Here is a 21,768-nt window from a genome sequence, read left to right as displayed (position 1 = left end):
TTGTTGTTATTGGAAGTTTTATAGTGCATTAGCAACTAAAGGCCATTAAGTGCCAAACACAGTTAGAAAGTAACAGGTGCTATTAAAGCTCAGATTTATAGATTATGTAGGATTTAACATCAAATTCTGTCTTAGCATCATATCATTTTTAGGAAAGTCGAAACTGCATTGATATCAGGCAGAAGTGGCCCCAGGTCTATAAGTGCACTGTGTGAGAATTTTTTGGTGCGCCCTCTCCGACTTGAAATTTACAGCAAATCAGTGAATTTTCAGGGCATTTTACACCCCCTAAATTTTGGTGCCCTGTTTGAGGGAACTGCTCAATCGTGCCTTAAGCCTGTCCTGATATCAGATCTGTCGTGTAAAATTCATTCCAAAGTAATTCATTTCAGGAGTGATATGGGCTGCACGCCTTAATAACAAGATGGTTTTCCATACTCTATTAGAGAGAGAGATAAAATGGTAAACTATGATATGTTCGATTGTGAGGTGAGTATAAAGGTGGATCTGAGACGGTATGAAGATAAAAGGGTGTAAGACTTATCCTTAGTCTTGCAAGTTTGATTCAAGTGGAGACTGAATGGTCAAGACTAGACTTTAGTTTTATCTGAAGGAGTTTGTTGCCTTGATTTTTCCAGATGGCTTGGCAGTGACTCACATTTTGACTTATTAAAAAGCTTTTGCAGTCAGTGAAAGGAACTTTAAAAGATTCAATTGGTTTCACAGTGAATTTGGGCTTCAGCACTCATTGCCAGAATCCAAAGATGCTCTCATAATTATGACTAAGGGTTTGCTTACCTACTTTTTGTTGCTTCCCTTAATATAATCGGATAGTCCCATCCACCCCATGTCCTTTTTTATGTTTAGTTTCAACAATTTCTCTTTCACTTTTGTCTCAGTTATCACAAAATCATTTAGCTCTCTCTTAGAGTTTGATAAACTTCTGGCATCCCCTTCCCTAAAAAATTCCTCATGCATGAATATAGATGCAAAATACCTATTGAGTTTGTCAGCAAACTGAGCATCAGCATCAAGTGGATCAATGTGATTCAATCCTTTCCTTCTACAATAGTGAAGCCTATCTGGGTGGCGATATCTACTGAGAATAAGTAACAATAGTCTTTTCTATTTGGGAAGCATTACTTATTTGAAGTATAACTGGAGAGGCAACTCATTGTGAATGCCTTCACAATATGAGATAGAATGAAACAATGCCATTATAATTAACTTCAGTTAACTTATTATGTATAGACATGATGTATTTACACTACCTTATATCTGTAGGAATTCATTATTAACTTGGGCTTGCCATAATTGTGGCCAGTGATATTTGCATGCTTCCTGTATAAGATTTTTATAGTCTGGATAGGGCCCTTTAAAAAGTTTTAGCATTACGCCACAAGGCTGTTTTGCAGAAAGATTGGCTTTTTCATTTCTGGCAATACCAGAGTGGCCAGGGATCCAACAGAATGTTGTAATTTGTTTCAACTTTAGTGCAAGACAGTAACTGTGACTGGATGTTTTTTTTAACCCTGTGCATGGGGTCAGTATTTCAGAACTTCATGCCCTTCATCTACTCTGTCTACACAGCCGAAACTGCCAATAGCTGTTTCTGAAAATGTTTTCTTTGATATCTTCACTGAAAATTCTGTTAAGTATTACATAATTAAGAAAAATTTAAGAATTAAGTTAAACCTAATTATATGCATATGTTGAGTATCATCTGTCACGTACAATTATTGATAATGAGCTGGTTTTACTGACATATGCTTTTCTCCAATTGGTAGTGCTCTCTGGATTGATTCCAGATGATGCTTCAATGTCATGAAGCATCATCTGGAATCACACTGTTGATTGCACATGCTTCCCATTTTATGCAACAAGTGTTCTGTTATTAACTAGTGTCAAATTGCACAATGTTCATTGAAACATGAATTTTCTGATTTGCATTTCAGTTGTTGACAAGTCTAAAGGAAGTTTTAAATTAATTAAAAAATGGATTTTCCATAGTTGCTTCAGAAAATATTAAAATAAATGTGGCATCAAAAAAGTGAACAACTTTTTTTTTTTTTTTTTTTTTTTTTTTGCTGATTTTTCATTACACACATGTAACCGAAGTGACTCCATGTGCACAGAGGAAGAGACTCAACATTCTTTCCCCACTGTTGAAAATTGTTATACTGGAGTTTACTTATTTCTCATTCGGGCTTCTTTGGACGACATGGCTGTGTTGCAGGACGCGTTTTCTTCCTTGGTTACTTGTTCCCGAACGTAACCCCAGTATACTCATGTGACTGCCTAGTGGTTTGCCCTCAATAAAACTACCCGTCAGAAGGGAATAGAAATCGCGGCGTTGACCAGCGCTGTGTTTTCACTACAAAACCCTTTCAGTTATAGTCGGATCTTGAGTGCCGCAGTACAAGTTCTTTTATTCTAATCACTCTAATTTACATTCTGAGCATTGTATAGTAAGAGAATGGGTCTGAGGCAAGGAGGCTTAAAAAAAACAGAGTTTATTGATAAGATCATATTAGATAAAAGTCATATACAAAGATTCACAGACATTCTAATGTAAATTGCTTTAAGTAAACTGGCAGACTATCCATGAGTATATAAATAGTGATTATTTCACTATAAGACAAATATAACATATATACATATATTCTCAGCTTGAGTGGTAATTAACTAAAGTAAGAGATACATTCTTAAGCCATTTACGGAATCATAATCGTATTCTACGTGTGGTGTTCCTCTGGGAGCCTCCTTCTCGCATGGTAGGTAATGAGTGAAGAGATACATTATTCTGTTTGGTATCAATTATTAAACATAGGTAACATAACACTATAACCATAGCCTAAGTGAGGAGAAATACTAGTAGATTAGAGAGGCTAAAAGATATTCTAACTTACCAATCTGGGGAAAATAATCCACACTCTTTAACCAGACTATTATCGGGTATTCCTTCGTTCTCGGTCCATCGCCTTGGAATTCTTTCTTCAGCTCTCGGTGCTCTGGCTCTTCCGACGTCTTCTCTTATACCAGTCTTTCTCCCAAGGCTTCCTTGCTTATCTCACCTCTCTCTTCCACCCGTATATATTTCCTTCTTATCACTTGACCCTTCGACAGTCCGATCTCGGTTTGTGCGAGGGAGTTCGCCTTTTGCTCTCATTGGGGAAAGAAAGTGCGGTACGAGAGTGAACTGTCGGATTTGTTGACCTGCCTTTCGTATGTGGTCGCTATCAGTAGCCATATCACTGTATGTGACAGAAGCTTAGCATCACGTGACAACGGTACTTCTGTTTGATCGGTGCGAAGTTTCGAGTTGCCGGATTCTCAGAATCTCTATTTCGTGGAAAAGAGTGATTTTGGAGTGCACCTTATCCCTATTTGGACGGCTGACCGATTTGCATAGATGTGGAAAACAAGGGCAAGAAGAAAACACTTCTCTACCCAAAAATATACAGCGTGGGAAAGGAAAAGGGGTACTGGTAATATGATCGGTAAAATGTATGCATTTTACAAATTGGTCATCACAGGATGCATGGATAACTTTTCATGATGTAGCTGGTGATACTGTATCCTTAAAATATGTGTGTAATATGGGCCAGTTCTGTTAATTGGAGAGAGGCAGGTCAGTTTTCATTTGACTTACTGTTATAACAGGAATCCCATGCAGTATTATATAGATATCTGCAACTAGGGTGAGAAGGTAGACTATGAATTTCTTCAGCATAGAGAAAGCGTAATGTTTTCTGACAAAAATTTAATGGAGAGGCTATGGAAGCTCCCAAAGTAATTCTGAGAGCACTATGCTGGATGGTGTTTAGTCTTTGTACAGTAGTTTTTCTGGCAGATCATTACCTTATAGACATGTGGCAGTTGCCACCCAATAATATGGGTGATACAGATCGAATATATTTATTTCTTTAGACAATTGGTTTGTATACGACTCTGGAAGATTAGTTCGTTCAGTATTAAGCTTAAAAACCAGATGTTAACAAACAGAATTGGGATATTACTGATTTGAAGTTCTGGATCAGGGTGAAGTCTATGTTGTTTTTAAAAGTGAGCAAGCAGTCGTGGATTTCTATTCATCTAGGCAGTAGCCATTATTTAAGGTCCAAGATTCTATTTTAGCTTTTGGAAGTTGGAGCTGTCTTTCAGTATTGCTCATGCTCCGTGACTGACAGGAGATGGTTAAGTCATATTAGAGAAAAGGCCTCAAGCATCAGGATTAAACACACTAAAATAATATTGCCAAAACTGACAAACTTAAAAAGTTTATTAAAACAAAAGAGACTTTATTAAAAGTAAGACAAATTAGAAATTAAAACATTGAAAAAGAGGCTCTTCCCCTTGCCTCCTTGATTTCATGGTTTAACTTTGTATTTTAATTTTGTAATACAGTCTGTTTTGCTTTAAGTTTATCAGTTGTGTCCCCTTGCCTGCTTTATTTCATGGTTTTAGCTTTGTATTTTAATTTCTCTTAATTTTAATTTTGTAATACAGTCTGTTTTGCTTTAAGTTTATCAGTTGTGTCAATATCATTTTAGTATGGTTAGGTCACCTGAATATGTATATATTTCAATGGTTTTGGGACATCTCATGTTAGTCTACTAATCTGGATTGCAAATAAGTTGCACCTATTTACGATAGGTATTAAACCCTACTAACATCTTCCTCCTGGATACGAGTCGGAGCATTCCAGTAATGAAGGTGAAGAAAGTTGTGGATTATTTGAGAGAGATTGCCCTTCAGTCCCGAATGATACATATCCATAAGAATTCCATGACTTTCTCGATGTCTAATTTGACCATGACTAATATGGCATACCTTGATTATTGTCATTAACCACCCTACCAACCTTTGTATTATCTGCAAACTTAGACATTAAGCCTGACATACTCTCATCAGTATCATTAATAAATACAGAAAACAACATTGGGCTCAGCACCAAACCCTATGGAAATCCACAAAGAGAAGTGTCCATTGATAACCATTCTCTGTCTTCTCCCACTCAACCATCCCTTTATCCATAGCAGTAACTTTTACTTAATGTGCCATACTGCTCCTATTTATACAGCAGTCTTTTATGTGCAACAGTATCAAAAGTTTTCCTTAAATCCAAGTATAGGATATCAAAATTATTTTTTTCATCCAGTTCCTTTGTCACTGCATCATAGTATCTAGTCAGACTGGTCAGACATGATTTCCCTTTAACAAACCCATGGTGTGACTGAAGTATAACTGCACTCCTATCTAGATGGTCCTGCATCATTTTAACCAGTGACTCCATTATTTTTCCTGGAACAGAAGTTAAGCTGGCAGGTTTGTAATTACTCATTTTACCCTTTGATCCCCTTTGTGAATTGGGGATACACTTGCATATCTCCAGTCCAAAGTAACCTCCACTGAATCTAAAGATGCTCTTGTAATTATAGCTAAGAGTTTGCTTGCCTCCTTTAATATAATTGGATAGATCCCATCCACCCCAGGTGTCTTTTATGTAATTTGGCACTTTTTTAGCAGAGTTCTTTATGAAGGCTGTGGCATGAAGAAATGAATAAAACAGATACTCCAACTTGTCTCCAAAGAGCTCTCTACTTTCCATAGGAACATGGTATTAGAAGTTGTTTTTGTCACTGTTAGGAAAGAGTCTGGCACATGGGCTACTTGGACCATATTGTGCTTATTAGCATAATCAAGACAGCAGATGACTCAAGTTTTTGTAAACGTTGGTCCGCAACATGATAACATAAGAAAAGCAGATAACTGTCTTCAGTTACTTGATATAAAATCAGTAACTTGACCATTTTTAACATATTGCTAGTTATAATGCATCTTTCAAAACATCTAGGACCAGTCAGAAACAGTGTCACAATTTTTGACTATGCTTTTTTTTCTATTGTGATAGCAATCAAGTAAAGAATCTTCATCATTACCAAAACAAATGTCATAATGTTATATCATAATTCATAATTTAACATGAAAGTAGACAAGCTCCTGGTGGGCTAGGACTAGTCTTTCTTTGTGTGGAAAAGATCTGAAAAACATGGGGTTGTTAAGATCCCTATGCATATGCTTGATGGATTAAGGGGTTGCAGATTTTGATGCACTCAAAAAGAGGGGATGTAAATAACAAGGTTGAGAAACACTGTATTTACAAATGAATATATTATACTACAGTTCATTCTACTGATTTTCTTAACTTTTATTGATTTCTCTATAGAGTGTCGGCCTGTTAATTGGGGCAGCATGTATAGATCTACAAGTATCAGTTACCATCTCAGCTCTCTTCTCTCTTTCCACCATGCTCTTTGGTGGATATTATGCATCATCACTCCCGCCTTGGTTACGCTGGCTTCAATATCTTTCCATAGTTCATTATGCTTTCCAGAACATGCAAAGAGTTGAATTTGAAGGAGGCCCCCCTGTACAGTACGTATCTAAGGTTTTTGATTTGCTGAATTGTTCCTTACAAAAAATTGTAATTTAAGTAATTAGAAACAAGTTTGGGTAAAAATATTTTTGAACATCCTGTAATCATTTTAATTCACTTGCCTGTGCTTTAAACTAGATCATTTAATTGATGTGAACTGCCTATTCCATTTACACTTTGTTTCTTAAGGGGAGATGCAATTTCTTTTACTGACAGATAATTTTCCCAGAGAATGCTCTTATCCCCTTCAATTATTTTGAAGGGGATAAGAGCAAAAGCAGGTACAAATATACTTCTTGTTCATAATGACATTTTATTATTTATTATTATTTTAATGCCCTCCACAAGTGTATGCATATGAGTTGTGGTTATGTTGGAATAAATACAATGAAATATTTCGTACTTTACAAGTTATCCCCTTCAAAATAATTTCCTTGGCTTGCACGTGCTGTTCCATATGTTTTTTCCAAGCACAGAAACATTTCTGGAAGTCATCTTCTGTAAGCCCCTTGAACACTTCAGTCATTTTTTCAAAATATCTTCAGTGGACACAAAATGGGTTTCCTTAAGTACACTTTTCAGTTTAGGGAAGAGAAAAAAGTCTGAGGAGGCTGGGTATGGCAAGTAGGGTGCATGTTCATACACGCATGGATTTGGTTTTTTTTGGCCAGAAACTGGCAAACATAGAGCACAATGTGTGTCGGAGCCTCCAACCATCCTTCCACAATTTAGGTCTCATCCTTTGAATTTTTCCATGTAGCATTGTCAGAACTTCAGTGTAGTATGTTTGATTGACAATCTTATTTGGTGGGACATATTCAACCATAATAATTCCTTTAATATTGAAGAAAACAAGCAGCATGGTTTTCATTTTTGATTTTGACATTCTTGCTTTTTTGTCTTCCATTGCATTGACTGTCTTTTAGTTTTAGATTCATACTGGAACAGCCACCTTTCATTGCAAGTAATTGCAGTATTCAGAAAGTCTGGACCTTCTTCAAAATTTTTGGCACCATCTGGCACACACGCTTTTCTCTTGCATAAATTTTCAGTTACGTTTGTCTAACTATTTCTTTGTCCATAGTAAGTTCTGATGCTTAAACGATGATCACTTCTAATCAATGTCCATAACTGGTCCACATTTTCATCAGTTTTTGTGCATACCAGATGGCCTGGCCATTTATCGTCTTTTGCATTCTCTTTTCTTTCAAACAGTCGTTTGTGGTATTCAAACATGCAAACTCTTGACATAGTATCTTCCCCATAAACTTGATGTAACAACTCATAGCTTTCAGTTGGTGTTTTCTTTAGTTTTTGTTAAAAATTCAACATTGATTTGTTGTTCCATTCTTTGTTATTATTCCAGCAAACTGCAAAGAGAATGAGCAGGTCGGATTATGTGACTTGGCAACAACTAGGAAAAGGTTCTGGTCAACTGATGTGCCTTTATTTCACAGATGACATTTGGTGTGTAGTTGTTGCGTGTGTGTGTGTGGTCTCATTATTTAATAGCTATACCTTGTATATTGTATGTTTTTTGTCTGTAGGTATGTTCATGACCAATTTTCATGTTGCACAGGCTGTAAAACATGGTAAAACTCACAGGGTAACCTTACTCCTTCCTTAGATTTGTGTGGGAAGGAGCAGCAGTGTGTAGCACACATACTTCTTGATTAGACCGGGGTTCGAGCCCATCACCACCAAATACGGAGGATGTGGAAAGGTCAAGGGAATGACAACCGCATATTCCCAGAGCAATATGGCCTTAGTTGCTAATGCTCCTAAAAACCAAAAAACAAACCTTAGATTTGTAGCCTTGATTGAAGAGGACTTGAGAAATTTCTCCAATTATCAACAAGAATTGAATTATACCTCTTCAAACAAGTACTAAATGGTAATGTGGTGGTAGAATGGGTGTTTAATGGCACAGCTACTGACAGGGAAAAATTATGCTTTGTCATATATATGTGGCATATTATACATTCAGGGATTTCATTTATAATTTATCAAATACTTGGATTAGCTTTAAGTACTGAAATATACAGAGGCATGTGATGCAAGAGAGCAAGCTTATGCAGCATGAGCCAAAAAAAAAAAAAAAAAAAAAAAAAACACGCTCCTATTTCACCCCTCCGTTCGTTCCACGTACCTGTCCAGCTGAGCCTTAAATTTATTTAGGCTACCAACTTCCACAACAAAGGATGGAAGTCTGTTCCACCAACCCACCAACCACCCGCTGGCTAAAGGCAAACTTCCACACATCTGTCTTTCCTGAATATGAATTTATGCTCTCTCAAATGATTATTCTGAGGAAGAGGAAGAATTCCATCAGCATTGAGCACGCTCAAATCATTCAAAGCTTTATACACCTCAATCAGATCACCTCGCAGGTGTCTAGTCTCCACACACTGTAATTTGCAAAATTTAAGACTTTCTTCGTAAGAACAACCCTTTGTTCCATTCACTAATCTTGTTGCCCTTCTCTGTACTCATTCCAACAGCTCTACATCCGCGCCTCCGTAGCCAGGAGCAGCAGTGCGTAGCACACGTTTCTTGATTAGACCGGGGTTTGAGCCGCGCCCACCAAATACGGAGGATGCGGAAAGGTCAGGGAATGACCACTGCATATCCCTGGAGCAATATGGCCTTAAATTGTTAATGCTCCTAAAAACCAAATAACAATAACAAGCTCTACATCCTTCTTAAAATGAGGCCTCCAGACCTGTATATCCCCTTATATAAGACCATTGCCTTATATAAGGGGATAATTACTTCCTTATCCCTGCTAGAAAAATTCCTGTATATCATTGACAAGACACCATGAGCTACTCTTGCAGACCATCTGCACTGCTCACAAAACTTCATATCTGCCTCCACAATTAACCCCAGGTCCTTTTCATTCTCTACCACTGTCAGTGTAGTACCACAGAGTTGATACATCACTCTGGGGTTGCTGCTTCCCATAGGTAGTATTTACATTTGTCAATGTTAAACTTCATTTGCCACCTCTCAGCCCATCTGTTCAACCTTTCCAGATCCTCTTGCAGCAGCATAGTGTCAGTAGTGTCCTTAACAACCCTGCCAACCTTTGTATCATCTGCAAACTTGGACATTAAACTTGATATCCCATCATCAATATCATTCATAAACACCGAAAACAACAACGGACCCAACACTGAACCCTGAGGAACTCCACTAATAACATTAGTCCACGTTGAGCAGTGTCCATTGATTACCACTCTCTGTCTTCTGCCACTCAACCATCCCCTTATCCATAGTAGCAATTTGCCTCCAATGCCACACTGCTCCAATTTGTGCAGCAGTCTTCCATGTGCAACAGTATCAAAAGCCTTTCTAAGATCCATATATATGATATCAAAGTTATTCCATGCATCCAGTTCCTTTGTGACCACATCATAGTATGCAATCAAATTGGTCAGGCAAGACTTTCCCTTAACAAAACCATGCTGTGTCCGAGCTATAACTGAAGTCTTGTCTAGATGATCCTGCAGTGCTTCTTTAAACAGTGCCTCCATTAATTTTCCAGGCACAGAAGTTAAACTAACAGGTCTATAATTACTTCTGTTGCCCTTTGATCCTCCTTTGTAAATTGGGGTCACATTTGCACATCTACAGTGCATGGGTACCTCCCCTGAGTCCAAAGAAGCTCCCTTAATTATGGCTAAGGGTTTGCTTACTTCCTTTGCTGCCTCCTTTAATATAACTGGATAGATCCCATCCACCCCGGGTGCCTTTTTTATGTTTATATTCAACAATTTCTCCTCCACTTTCCTCTCAGTTATTACGAAATCATACAGCTCACTGCCAGAGTTTAACTCACCTCTGGCATTCCCCTCCCTCTATAACTCCTCATGGGAGAATGTAGATGTAAAATACTCATTTAGTTTGTTAACCACCTGAGCAGGATCATCAACAGTTGAACCAGCAATGTTCAGTGGACCAATCTGATTCATCCCTTTCCTTCTAGAGTTTACATAGGTAAAGAACTCTTTGTTGTGTTTCTTTGCATCCTTTGCCAAGGATTTCTCATAATCTGACTTTGCCTCTCTAATCTCCTTTGTGACTTGGTTACAGACCAGCTTATATCTATCATAGGCTTCCATATCACCCATTAATTTATATGTATCCCACATGTCTCATTAGTTCATCTGACATCCATTTAGGCCTAAACCTTGAACAATATTTCTTAGTTGGTATGTAAATCCTAGTAGCTTCCAAGATTAATTCTTTGAATGCTTCACATTTTGAATTTGCTGTTGGTAACATCATCAGTTGGTCCCACTTTATAGAATTTAAATACTGTCTCAGACCACCGTAGTCACCTTTACGAAAGAAAAAACCCTTCCCTTTACCTCTGATGGTAGTTACCTCTTTGGATAAATCACACTTCAGCACACTGTGATCACTGCCACCTAGTGGTTCCTTTATCTGCAGATTCTTAATGCATGAAGAATCACTACTGATAATCAGATCAAGAGTATTACTCCCTCTAGTTGCCTCCGAATATGCTAATGTAGAATACAATCATCCAATAAATCCACAAAAGCCTTGCTAGTGTGTGAGTGACCAACCCACAAATTCTAGTCAATATCTGGGGAGTTAAAATTCCCCATTATAAGATTCTCTGATTTACTGGCCCACTATTTCCCTGTACAGTTCCTTATTATACTCAGAGTCATTAGGCCTATAACACACTCCTACTCTCAATTTTAATCTCCCAATCTTATGTCACACCAAACTGACTCGACACTGGACTGTCCAACGATGTCGGCTGGCTTCACTTCCTTGTATTATATGTGTTTCTTAACTAATAGTATAACCCTCCTCCCTTCCTATCTTGTGTACCCTTCCTGTACACATTGTACTCCCGAAATTCCAGTTCCGCATTCCTTATATCTGTGTGACACCAAGTCTCTGATATCCAAACAATATCTGCCTTTGATGTTCTGAGCAATACCTCAAATTCATCAAATTTATTTACCAAACTCCTAGCATTGGTGTACATGCAAGTATACATGCACTCGTTCCTATTCTTAGCTACCCTAACACAACCCATGTATTTAATTGTACTGCAATGACTCTCAGTAGGCTCTGAAATACCCTGCATCTTGTTTTCCAGGCTGCTGCTCATTCCAATAGAAGAAGTGCAAGAATCACTTTCACCTGTGCCAGTGGCTACTGTTAATCTATTAGTCCTTGTATTCCCCCAAGCTAGCAGTTTTCCGACCCACCTAACACTGCCTCGATAGCATCAGCAAATATTCTTGCACCCTTTCTATTTAAGTGTATCCCATCCCTGTAGAAGCAGTCTCTCCTGTTAACAAGTACAGACCAGGCTGAAAAAAATTCTACCCCCCCCCCTTTTTTTTTTTTTTTATGTAAACCCCAAACACGAGAGGTATTAGAACCTATAGTACTCAGTACCGTGCTTGGGTTGGAGGTTGAGAAGACGAAAGAAGATATTTGTTGACATTGGACTTGAACTTCTACAGATTGTAATTTTCAGGAAATACATACGAAGGAAGGTTGTTCCAGAAAACGGCAGTTGAATGAATAATCGAGGAAGATGAAAAGTTGGTTCTGAGAGTTTGAAGTTGGACAGTAAATGGATTTTGGCTGAGGGCTGCATGTGTTCAGACTGTTTTGAAAGAGAGAGCGGGAATTATATAAGCCAATTCAGAAGAACAGTGCCCATGGAAGTAACTGTAGAAGAGGCATGCAGCAGAAACAGTACGTCTATGAGACAGCGAGTGGAGAGACTCTGTTAGAGATGAATCATTAACCTAACTGCCCTCTTTTGAACGGAATCAAGAAGCCTGAGAGAGGTTTTGGGGGCACCACCCCAGATGTGGGAACGATATTCCATGGTAGGGCGGATTTGCGATTTATACAGAGTGAGCAGCTGTTTGGAAGGAAAGTAACGCCAAGAGTGAAAGAGAAAACCAAATATTTTAGATGCAGAGGAAGCAATATTTGTAATGTGCTTGTGCCAAGAGAGATTAGAAGTCAGGGTAATCCCCAAAAGAGATATATTATTTTGCCTAGAAATTGGAGTGTGACCAAAGATAAGCATAGAAGCAGAAGAATCCTTTTTGCAAGATATAAGACAAGAGTGAGTTTTAGAAGGGTTGAAATCAACTAAGTTGTCTTTGCCCCACTGGAGAATTACCTGAAGATCGGCAATTAAGGAATTGGTAGCAGATTTTCGAGAAGTTGGAGCTGATTGAGCAGGGCAAGGTTTCTCAAAATCGAAAGTAGAATGCAATGTGATCGGCAAAACTATGGATAGGATTTCCAGTCAATGGAAAAAGGTCATTAATAAACAAGAGGAAAAGAGTGGGGGAAAGAATTGAACCTTGGGCGACACCGGCATTAGTGGAGAAATTAGAAGACAGAGAGCCATCTACCATCACCCTCAGTGAGCGATCAGAGAGAAAACTGGATAACCAATTACAAAAAACAGTTGGCAAACCATAAGGTGGAAGCTTGTTTAGAAGACCTTTATGCCAAACACGATCAAAAGCCTTTGAGATGTCAAGAGCAACTACTTGTGTTTCACCGAACTTTTCCATTGAATTAATCCATAAATGGGTAACATAAGCCAGAATATCACCAGTGGATCGACACTGACGGAATCCATACTGGCGATCGTTGATCAGACAGAAGGTTTCTAGGTAGTTTAAGAGTTGGCGGTTAATTGATTTCTCCATTACTTTAGAAAGAGTAGAAGTAATTGCAATGGACGCTAATTGGATGGGAGGGATTTGTCACCCTTTTTAGGAACTGGCTGGATATGAGCAAATTTCCATGCAGAAGGAAAAACACCTTTGGAATAAGAAAGTGAAAAAAGGCGGCAAAGAATAGGAGTAAGTTCAGAAACACAGGTTTTGTGAACAAGTGGAGAAATACCGTCGGGACCTGGAGCTTTCTTAGCATCAAGATTAGCATTAGTAGAGGCATATGATGCAAGAAAGCAAGCTTATTCAGCATCAGCCAAAAAAAAAAAAAAAAAAAAAAAACACCACTCCCAATTCACCCATCCATTCAAAGATTTGCCAAAATTCTTCTGAAATCCTTTTGAAGGAAGACCATAGGAGGCATCGAATGGAGTGTGTTTGGGAATGGTGGGAGTTGTTTTACCAAGATCATTAATACATGAGTTAAAAGAAAAATGGGATGCTGGCAGGTCACCTTTATTTATCCTTGGCTGAAGTGATAACAGAACCATCTGGTTCGGACAGTGGTGGGAGCAGAGATGGGCACAAGTTGCGGCCAATAGCTTTCGCAAGAGACCAGAATGCTCAGCTACCATTAGGGCAAGAAGCAAGATTTCTACTCTTAGCCTGTTCAAACTCTAGTTTGGACTAATTAATAACTGCTTTACAATTGTTGCGAGCTTTGGTGTAGGCAGAAAATGAAACTGAAGAATTATAAACAAGCCAATTATGATATGCAACATTCTTCTCTTGAACAGCCTTAGCAGATTTTAAAGTGGAGTGTGGAATAAAGGATTCCATTCCTGCAAGAATAATTTCACTGACATGTTCTGAGCAAACGTTGACATCAGAAGTTTTGAAACAGTAATCCGCCCAAGGAAAAGAAAAAAGCAAATCTCGCAGGTCATCCCATTTTGCATTCTTCTAATGCCAAGCAACATGAGGTTGGGAATAGCCATGAGATAAAGGCTCCATTTGAGAAGAGACAATCACCAAGTTGTGATCTCAAGTGCCTAAAGGACCACTCACTTCAACAGTGTACTTAGAAGGGTTGTTGTGAGAAAAAGATCAAGCATGTTGGCTGTATGATTAGGATTGTTCGGTATTCTTGTAGGTAAATGAACAATCTCTGCAAGGTCATTAGTAATTGCAAAAGCCTCAGCATCTCGACCAGCTGGATCTGTGTGAATAGACAACGGAAGCCAGCTGGAGTTCTGAACATTAAAATCATCATTGAAAATTACCTCAATGTTAGGAAAGTTGGACTGGAGAAAGTCAAGTTGCAAAGAGAGGAAGTCAAAGAGCTCCAAGTGATTAGTGGAGTTGGGAGAACGGTACAGACAACAGATGAATTTGACACAATGAGGTAGAGAGATTTTAAGCCAGAGAAGATGAAAGGGAGGAGATTCCAAATTGCCAATTCTCTGACAGGGAATATCAGAACGGACATATGCACACTTACCACCTTTGCGGCAAAAGGAACCATACAGCGAATAATTTGGGCATCTGAGATGAGCAGTAGTTGGATCAACCGATAACTGAGATTCTGTCAGAAAAAGTACATGGGGTTTGGCAGACTGCAAGTGGAAATGGACATGATTGAGATTAGAATTGAGACCACGTATATTTGTGAAAAGAATTAGGAAGTGTTTGGGAGGTTTAGATCTTTTCGCAGATAAGCTTGCTCTATTAGTTTGACAATTCATGGTGTATTCAATAGTAAGAAAATGTGGGTGGGGTTGCAAAGTGGTGGTATTGCTTATGTAATGCTGTATGAAGTAATGAAATTTTTGGATATGGCGTACACATGGTAAGAATATACCCAGATCCTTGACATAATGTGGCTTCGACAATGCTCCCCGCATACACACTACTCAGACTCCCACCAGTCGCTATCTGGCAGAGTAGAATTAGCAAGATTATACACTAGCTGATCCAGAAGCCTCCTAGAGAGTTACCAATAGGTTTGGTCCGCTGTACTAACTAGTGGCCGGTCTGTGAACACCGTTTTAGAGCTGTACCCTCGAAATGTAAGGAATATTGGATCTCGCAACGATGTTCATCATAACCTTAAAAGACATCAGTCATACTGCATGATGGAAGAGATGGGGAAGGGTTGGCCGGAACTTAGCTCTAGAGACTAAACATGGGTTCCACCACTTCAAGCCTCCAATAAGCAAAGTGGTGGTATTGCACCGGTTGATGAGAGTCATCTACCACCTAGGGCCTTGCACAATCTTTCCAGGGCTGAATTGATCGACAAGGCTCTCATCATATACTCCTTCCTATCGTGTCTTTGCAGAATTGCAGACACTTTCAAATTCAACCCTAATTCATGGCTTTTTTTCAACAGCGACCTATACTTGTTTAGTAATTCTGCCGGTCTCCTACTCTTAATATTATTAGTGCCAACGTGTACAACAATATCACCCTTTGTGCCTTTAAAAGGTGATATCTGCTCTACAACGTCATCAACCTTTGTCCCTGGCAGACATACCCTGGTCCTGTTCCATCTATCCTTTTTACATAGCATGTTCCCCGTTTCCCTGACAATCGAGTCACCAACAACTGCTAGTTCCTGTAGGACCAGCACATTCTGCCTTGGTGGTTGCTGCTGTGTTGTGTGATGAAAGCTCTGGCGTTGATGTGGGCAGCTGAGAGCTTGATGGGCCCCTCAATTTATATCCTAGGTTAAAGTCTTCTTGACCTGAAAGCAATTATGCCTTAATGAGAGTATTGAATGACAGTATATACAGGGCCATGCCAGGTGCAAACTTCTTATTGCCACAAAGAGAGAAGTACTACTACTTCTCTCTGAAGCTGGAGTACCATAATTTGGGTTCCTGTTTTATCTGAAGAAGTTTATTATTTATTTGAATTTTCCAGAGTAATGACCACTGTCGATTACAAGCTCTCTGTGTGATGACTTTATATTATATAATCAGGGACATAGCACACAGAAATGAATAATTCTTTGTAGGATGCTTTTTAGACTGGTCTGCTCTCTCATTGCCTGAAATGCCATCATGTTCCAGTATCCAGCAATATATATAATGGCTTGTTTGTTAGAGGCACGGTTGATTTTTACTTAGGCTAACCTGGATAGCATACAATTTGGCTGGGTATATACTGAATTTGACTAGCAGAGAAGACAAAGATAGAAAAGTCAAGCGATATCAGAGCTGCATCTTCTACTGATTCTGTTTTAGAACCAACAGTGTATATTTGATAGTACTGTGAATTGGCAAATGAGTGGGCTGCTTGCATTCCGCTACATTCTTGATTTCGAGTGCTTTCTAAATTGTTTAAACTAGTCTTCATAGACAGCTGTATGTCTGGATCATGGAGGAAAAAAATCCATTTCTGTTTCTTGGAATACATTGTCTTAATTTTATATTCCAGTTATTCATTAGCTTATGTAATCTAAGTCCTGCAGGTCTATTTTCATTGGGTTTACTTGCATAATGATTGCTCAACTGATTATTAAAGAGGTATGACTAGATAGGATGGACTGGAGGTCTCTGAATTTTTGCTACGTAATTGAGTAATAGCACTTACCTTCTGAGGTAGAGTTGGGGTTCATTTGCTTCTGTATATAAGCTTTCAATTAGCGAGGTCCTGAAAGCACCAGAGCTATCTCCTGAGTGCATTGTGATGTATAGTATTAGAAATAGTAGGGCATTTGATGCAAGAAAGCAAGCTTATACAGCATCAACCAAAAAAAAACAAAAATCTTCCCATTTCACCTAGCCATTCCTTCCAGTAGTTTTAGTTCTTACTTGAATTTATTTAAGCTGTTCACTTCCATAACTACAGATAATAATTTGCTCTAGAAATCAACCACCCACTCACTGGCTAAAGGAAAACTTTTGCACATCTATTCTGCAATCATCCCTCCTCAATTTGAATTTATGTCCCCTCATGTACAGTCAAGAAGAATCCCATCAGCATTGAACTTCCCCAAATCCATTCAAAGCTTTAAGCACCTCAATCAGATCACCTCACAGGTGCCTAGTCTCCAGACACTGCAGTTTGCAGAACTGAAGCCTTTCTTGTTAAGAGCATCCTTTTGTTCCCTTCACCAATCTCATTGCCCTTCTCCAGCAGTTGTACATCCTTCTAAAATGAGGCCTTCAGACCTATATGTAGTACTCAAGATATGGCCTGATCATTGCCTTATACAATGGAATAATCACTTTCTTATCCCTGCTAGCAAAATTCCTGTATATCATTGACAAAGCTCCATGATCTGTCTTGGCAGTCTGACTGCACAATTACCTCCAAATCTTTTTCATTTTCCACTACCCTGAGTGTAGTAATGCATAGTGGGTACATTACTGCTACCCATATTCAGTACTTTGCATTTGTCAATGTTAAACTTCATTTGCCATTTCATCTGCCTAATTTTTCTAGATCTTGTTTCAGTAGCATACCCTGATTACTGCCATAAAACCACCCTACTCACCTTTGCATCATCTGCAAACTTGGACAGTAAGCCTGATATGCCTTCATCAATAAGTGTAGAAAACAATGGCACCGAACCGTAGGGGAATCCACTAATAACATTAATCCATAAAAAGCAGTGAACACTGATAACCACTCTCTATCTTCTACCACTCAACCATCCCTTAATGCCACACTGCTCCAATTTTTACAGTAGTCTTATGTGCAACACTATTAAAGGCTTTCCTCAAATCCCAGTATATGATATCAAAATTATTTTTTTGCATCCAGTTCCTTTGTGACTGCATCATAGTATTCAATCAAATTAGTCAGACAAGATTTTCCCTTCCCAAACTCCTGTTGTGTCTAAAGTATAACTGCACTCCTGCATTATGTTTTTAATTAGTGACTGTATTAATTTCTCTGGAACAGAAGTTAAGCTAACATTGTTAGCTTAATTGCTCCAGTTGCCCTTTGATTTTCCTTTGTGAACTGGAGATATATTCACACATTTCCAGTCCACAGGAACCAAAGATGCTCTTGTAATTATGGCTAAGAGTTTACTTACCTCCTTAGCTACCTCTCTTAATATAACTGGATAGATCCCATTGACCCCAGATGCCTTTTTTACATTTAACTTCAACAGTCTCTCAATCACCACAAAATCACCTAGTTCCCCATCAGAATCCAAAAGACTGCTGCATTCCTCCCCCATGTGCGAAACACTTATTTAGTTTGTCAGCAACCTGAGCAGGATCATAAACAGTTGAACCAATGTGATTCATCCCCTTCCTTCTAGTGTTTACATAAGTGAAGCAGCCTTTGTGGTTTTTCTTTGTATCCTTTGCTTAGGATTTCTCATAATCTTCCTTAGCATGCCTAACCTCCTTTGTGACTTGGTTACAAACTAGTTTATATCTACCATAGGCTTCTGTGTAACCTGATAATTTATCCATATCCCATGCATTTTTCTTCTCCACCATGAATCTCATTAGTTCATCTGATATCCATTTAGGTATAAGCCTTGAACACTATTTCAATTGGTATGAAATGCCTAGTAGCTTCTATGATTATTTCCTTGTATGCTTTCATTTAGAATTTGCTGATGGTAACATCAGGTTGATCCCACTGTAATCACCTTTACAAAAGCAAAACCCATTCCCTTTATCCATGATGGTAGTTACATTCCTAAGTAAATTCCACATCAGTACACTGTGATTAGCATTAGCATAGGCATTTGATGCAAGAAAGCAAGCTTATGCAGCATCAGCCAAAAAAAAAATAAAGTAAAATAAATAAATAAAAAATAACCACTTCCACTTCATCCCTCTGTTCGTTCGAAATACCTGTCCAGCTGAGCCTTAAACTTATTTAGGCTATCAACTTCCACGACAAGGGATGGAAGTCTGTTCCATCTACCAACCACCCGCTGGCTAAAGGCAAATTTCTGCACATCTATCCTACATCTGTCTTTCCTCAATTTGAATTTATGCCCTCTCAGGTGTTTATTCTGAGCAAGAGGAAGAATCCCATCAGCATTGGGCATGCTCAAACCATTCAAGGCTTTGTACACGTCTATCAGATCACCTCGCTGGTGCCTAGTCTCCAGACACTGTAATTTGCAAAACTTAAGCCTTTCTTTGTAAGAGCACCCCTTTGTTCCATTCACTAGTCTTGTTGCCCTTCTCTGTACTCGTTCCAGCAGCTCTACATCCTTCTTGAAATGAGGCCTCCAGACCTGTATACAGTACTCTAGGTGCGGTCTGACCATTGCCTTATACAAGGGAATAATCACCTCCTTATCCCTGCTAGAAAAATTCCTATATATCATCGACAATACACCATGAGCTACTCTTGCAGCCCATCTACACTGCTCAGAAAACTTCATATCTGCCTGCACAACCACCCCCACGTCTTTTTCACTCTGTACCACTGCCAATTGGTATGATCACTGCCATTTATTAGTTCTTTTATCAGGGTTACATGAATTATCACTGGTGATAATCAGATCAAGAGGACTGATCTCTCTTGTTGCTTCTCTAGTATGCTGCTGCAGAAAGTCATCCAATAAATCTTGCTAGCTTCTGAGTGGCTAATCCATAAGTTCCAGTCAATGTTCGATTGACTGGAACTTAAAATCACCCATTATAAGACATCTGATTTGGAATTTTTTAATTGAATAAAGGCATAATACAATCCAGAACTACTTGTACTTAACAATAAAATAATTATTATTACTAAGTAATAATTAGTAATAATAATAATAAAATTAAGAACTATTTGTTCTTAATATAATTTCATAGTATATAATCTTCCCATGCACCATTTTAAATGATTGATTAATATCCTGTAACTAATTATCTAAAAGAGCTAGCATGTGCCTACAAATAAAAAAAAAACATGAAAGAAAAAATGTCTAGCTCTCTTAGTTTTTGAGACACTTTCTTTATTAATTTTATACAAATTATTTACAAACTTAATAAAGAAGATTACATAACATTTTTTGATTATTTCCCTATAAAACTAGCCATAAAGGGAAGGGCTATAATCTCTTTAGTCCCGACCAGGGACTGTCCCTGCCTCCAACTCTGGCTGCCTGGCTAGCACTACTGCATTTTATAAAAATTGAATGCTTTGTCAAATTAAAAGTTCCATGATATGGTCACTTATCAGTTCTATATTGGATATCCTTCTGATGCAGGATCTGAAGACCAAGATTTTGGCTTGCCCAACAATGTCACTATTCTCTTGGTGCTACTACTGTAATGACATTTTCTTCAGTTTTTTTCAATTAGAGACTGGCTGCAAGAATCAGTCACTAGTATATTTCCATGCCCTGAACTCTAATTTTTAGTTTAAATTGGAAATGGAAGTAAATTCCTCTTCTCTGAAGTAGTAGAACCCATGTTTAGTCTCTAGAGCTAAGTTCCGGCCCACCCTTCCCCATCTCTTCCATCATGCAGTATGACTGATGTCTTTTGAGGTTATGATGGACATCATGGCAAGATCCAAACTTCCTTACATTTTGAGGGTACAGCTCTAAAGCAGTGTTCGCAGTCCGGTCACTAGTTAGTACACTGGACCAAACCTATTGGTAACTCTCTAGGAGGCTTCCAGATCAGCTAATGTATAATCCTGCTGACTCTACTCTGCCAGATGGTGACTGGAGGGAGTGCAAGTAGTGTGTATGCGGGGGGTATTGTCGAGGCCACGTTATGTCAAGGATCCTGGTATATTCTTATGATGTATACACCATACCCAAAATTTCATTGCTTCATACAGCATGTCTCCCCTCCCCCCACATTTGCTTACTATTGAATATACCATGAATTGTCAAACTAATAGCACAAGCTTATCCGTAAAAATATCTGAACCTCCCAAACACTTCCTAGTTCATTTCACAAATATACATGGTCTCAGTTCTAATCTCAGTGATGCCCATTTCCACTTACAGTCTGCCAAAGCCCATGTACTTTTTCTGACAGAATCTCAGTTATCGGTTGATTCAACCACTGCTTATCTCAGTTGCCCAAATTATTCACTGTATTATTATTATTATTATTATTATTATTATTATTATTATTAGCCATATGGTACAAGGAAGCCTGCGGCTTATGCTGCACCAGCCAAAAAAAAAAAAAAAAAAAAAAAAAAAAAAAATTCCCCAAGTTACCCCCGAGAGAGAGAGAGAGAGAGAGAGAGAGAGAGAGAGAGAGAGAGAGAGAGAGAGAGAGAGAGAGAGAGAGAAATATAAAGGAATCACCAAGAAAGAGAAGAATGATGATATTCAGCTCAGGACCCTGGGTTTGCCAAGCCCATACTCACCAGATGTGAGCCCCCGGGGTTAAATATGATTCCTTTCATCTCAAAGGTGATACTTGTGCATATGTCCGTTCCAATATTCCCAGTCAGAGACTTGGTAATTTGGAATCTCCTCTTTTCGATCTCCCCTGGCTTAAAATCTACCTGATTCTGTCAGTTTCATCTGTTACCTCTACTGTTCTCCCAACTCCGCTAATCACTTGGAGTTCTTTGACTTCTTCTCTTTGCAACTTGACTTTCTCCAGTCCAACTTTCCTAACAGTAAGGTAATTTTCCGTGGTGATTTTAATGTTCACAACTCCAGCTGGCTTCCGTTCTCTATTCACA

At 38.6% G+C, this 21,768-nt stretch overlaps 1 protein-coding gene across 1 annotated transcript in view; it reads left to right on the top strand.

Moving 5' to 3' along the window:
• LOC150079220 (uncharacterized) overlaps positions 1-21,768 on the top strand; it is a 309,701-nt gene that overhangs the window by 283,577 nt on the left and 4,356 nt on the right. The window contains exon 14 of the mRNA XM_090382453.1: positions 6,230-6,438. Coding sequence (XP_090238579.1) covers positions 6,230-6,438 — 209 coding nt within the window. The remainder of the gene's footprint in view (positions 1-6,229; positions 6,439-21,768) is intronic.

The sequence above is a fragment of the Mastigoproctus giganteus genome, chromosome 10 (genome assembly GCF_048544385.1).
Source record: "Mastigoproctus giganteus isolate SK-2022 chromosome 10, ASM4854438v1, whole genome shotgun sequence".
NCBI lineage: Eukaryota > Metazoa > Arthropoda > Arachnida > Uropygi > Thelyphonidae > Mastigoproctus > Mastigoproctus giganteus.
Note: the sequence above shows the minus strand (reverse complement) of the source record. Positions and strands in the feature narration are given on the sequence as shown.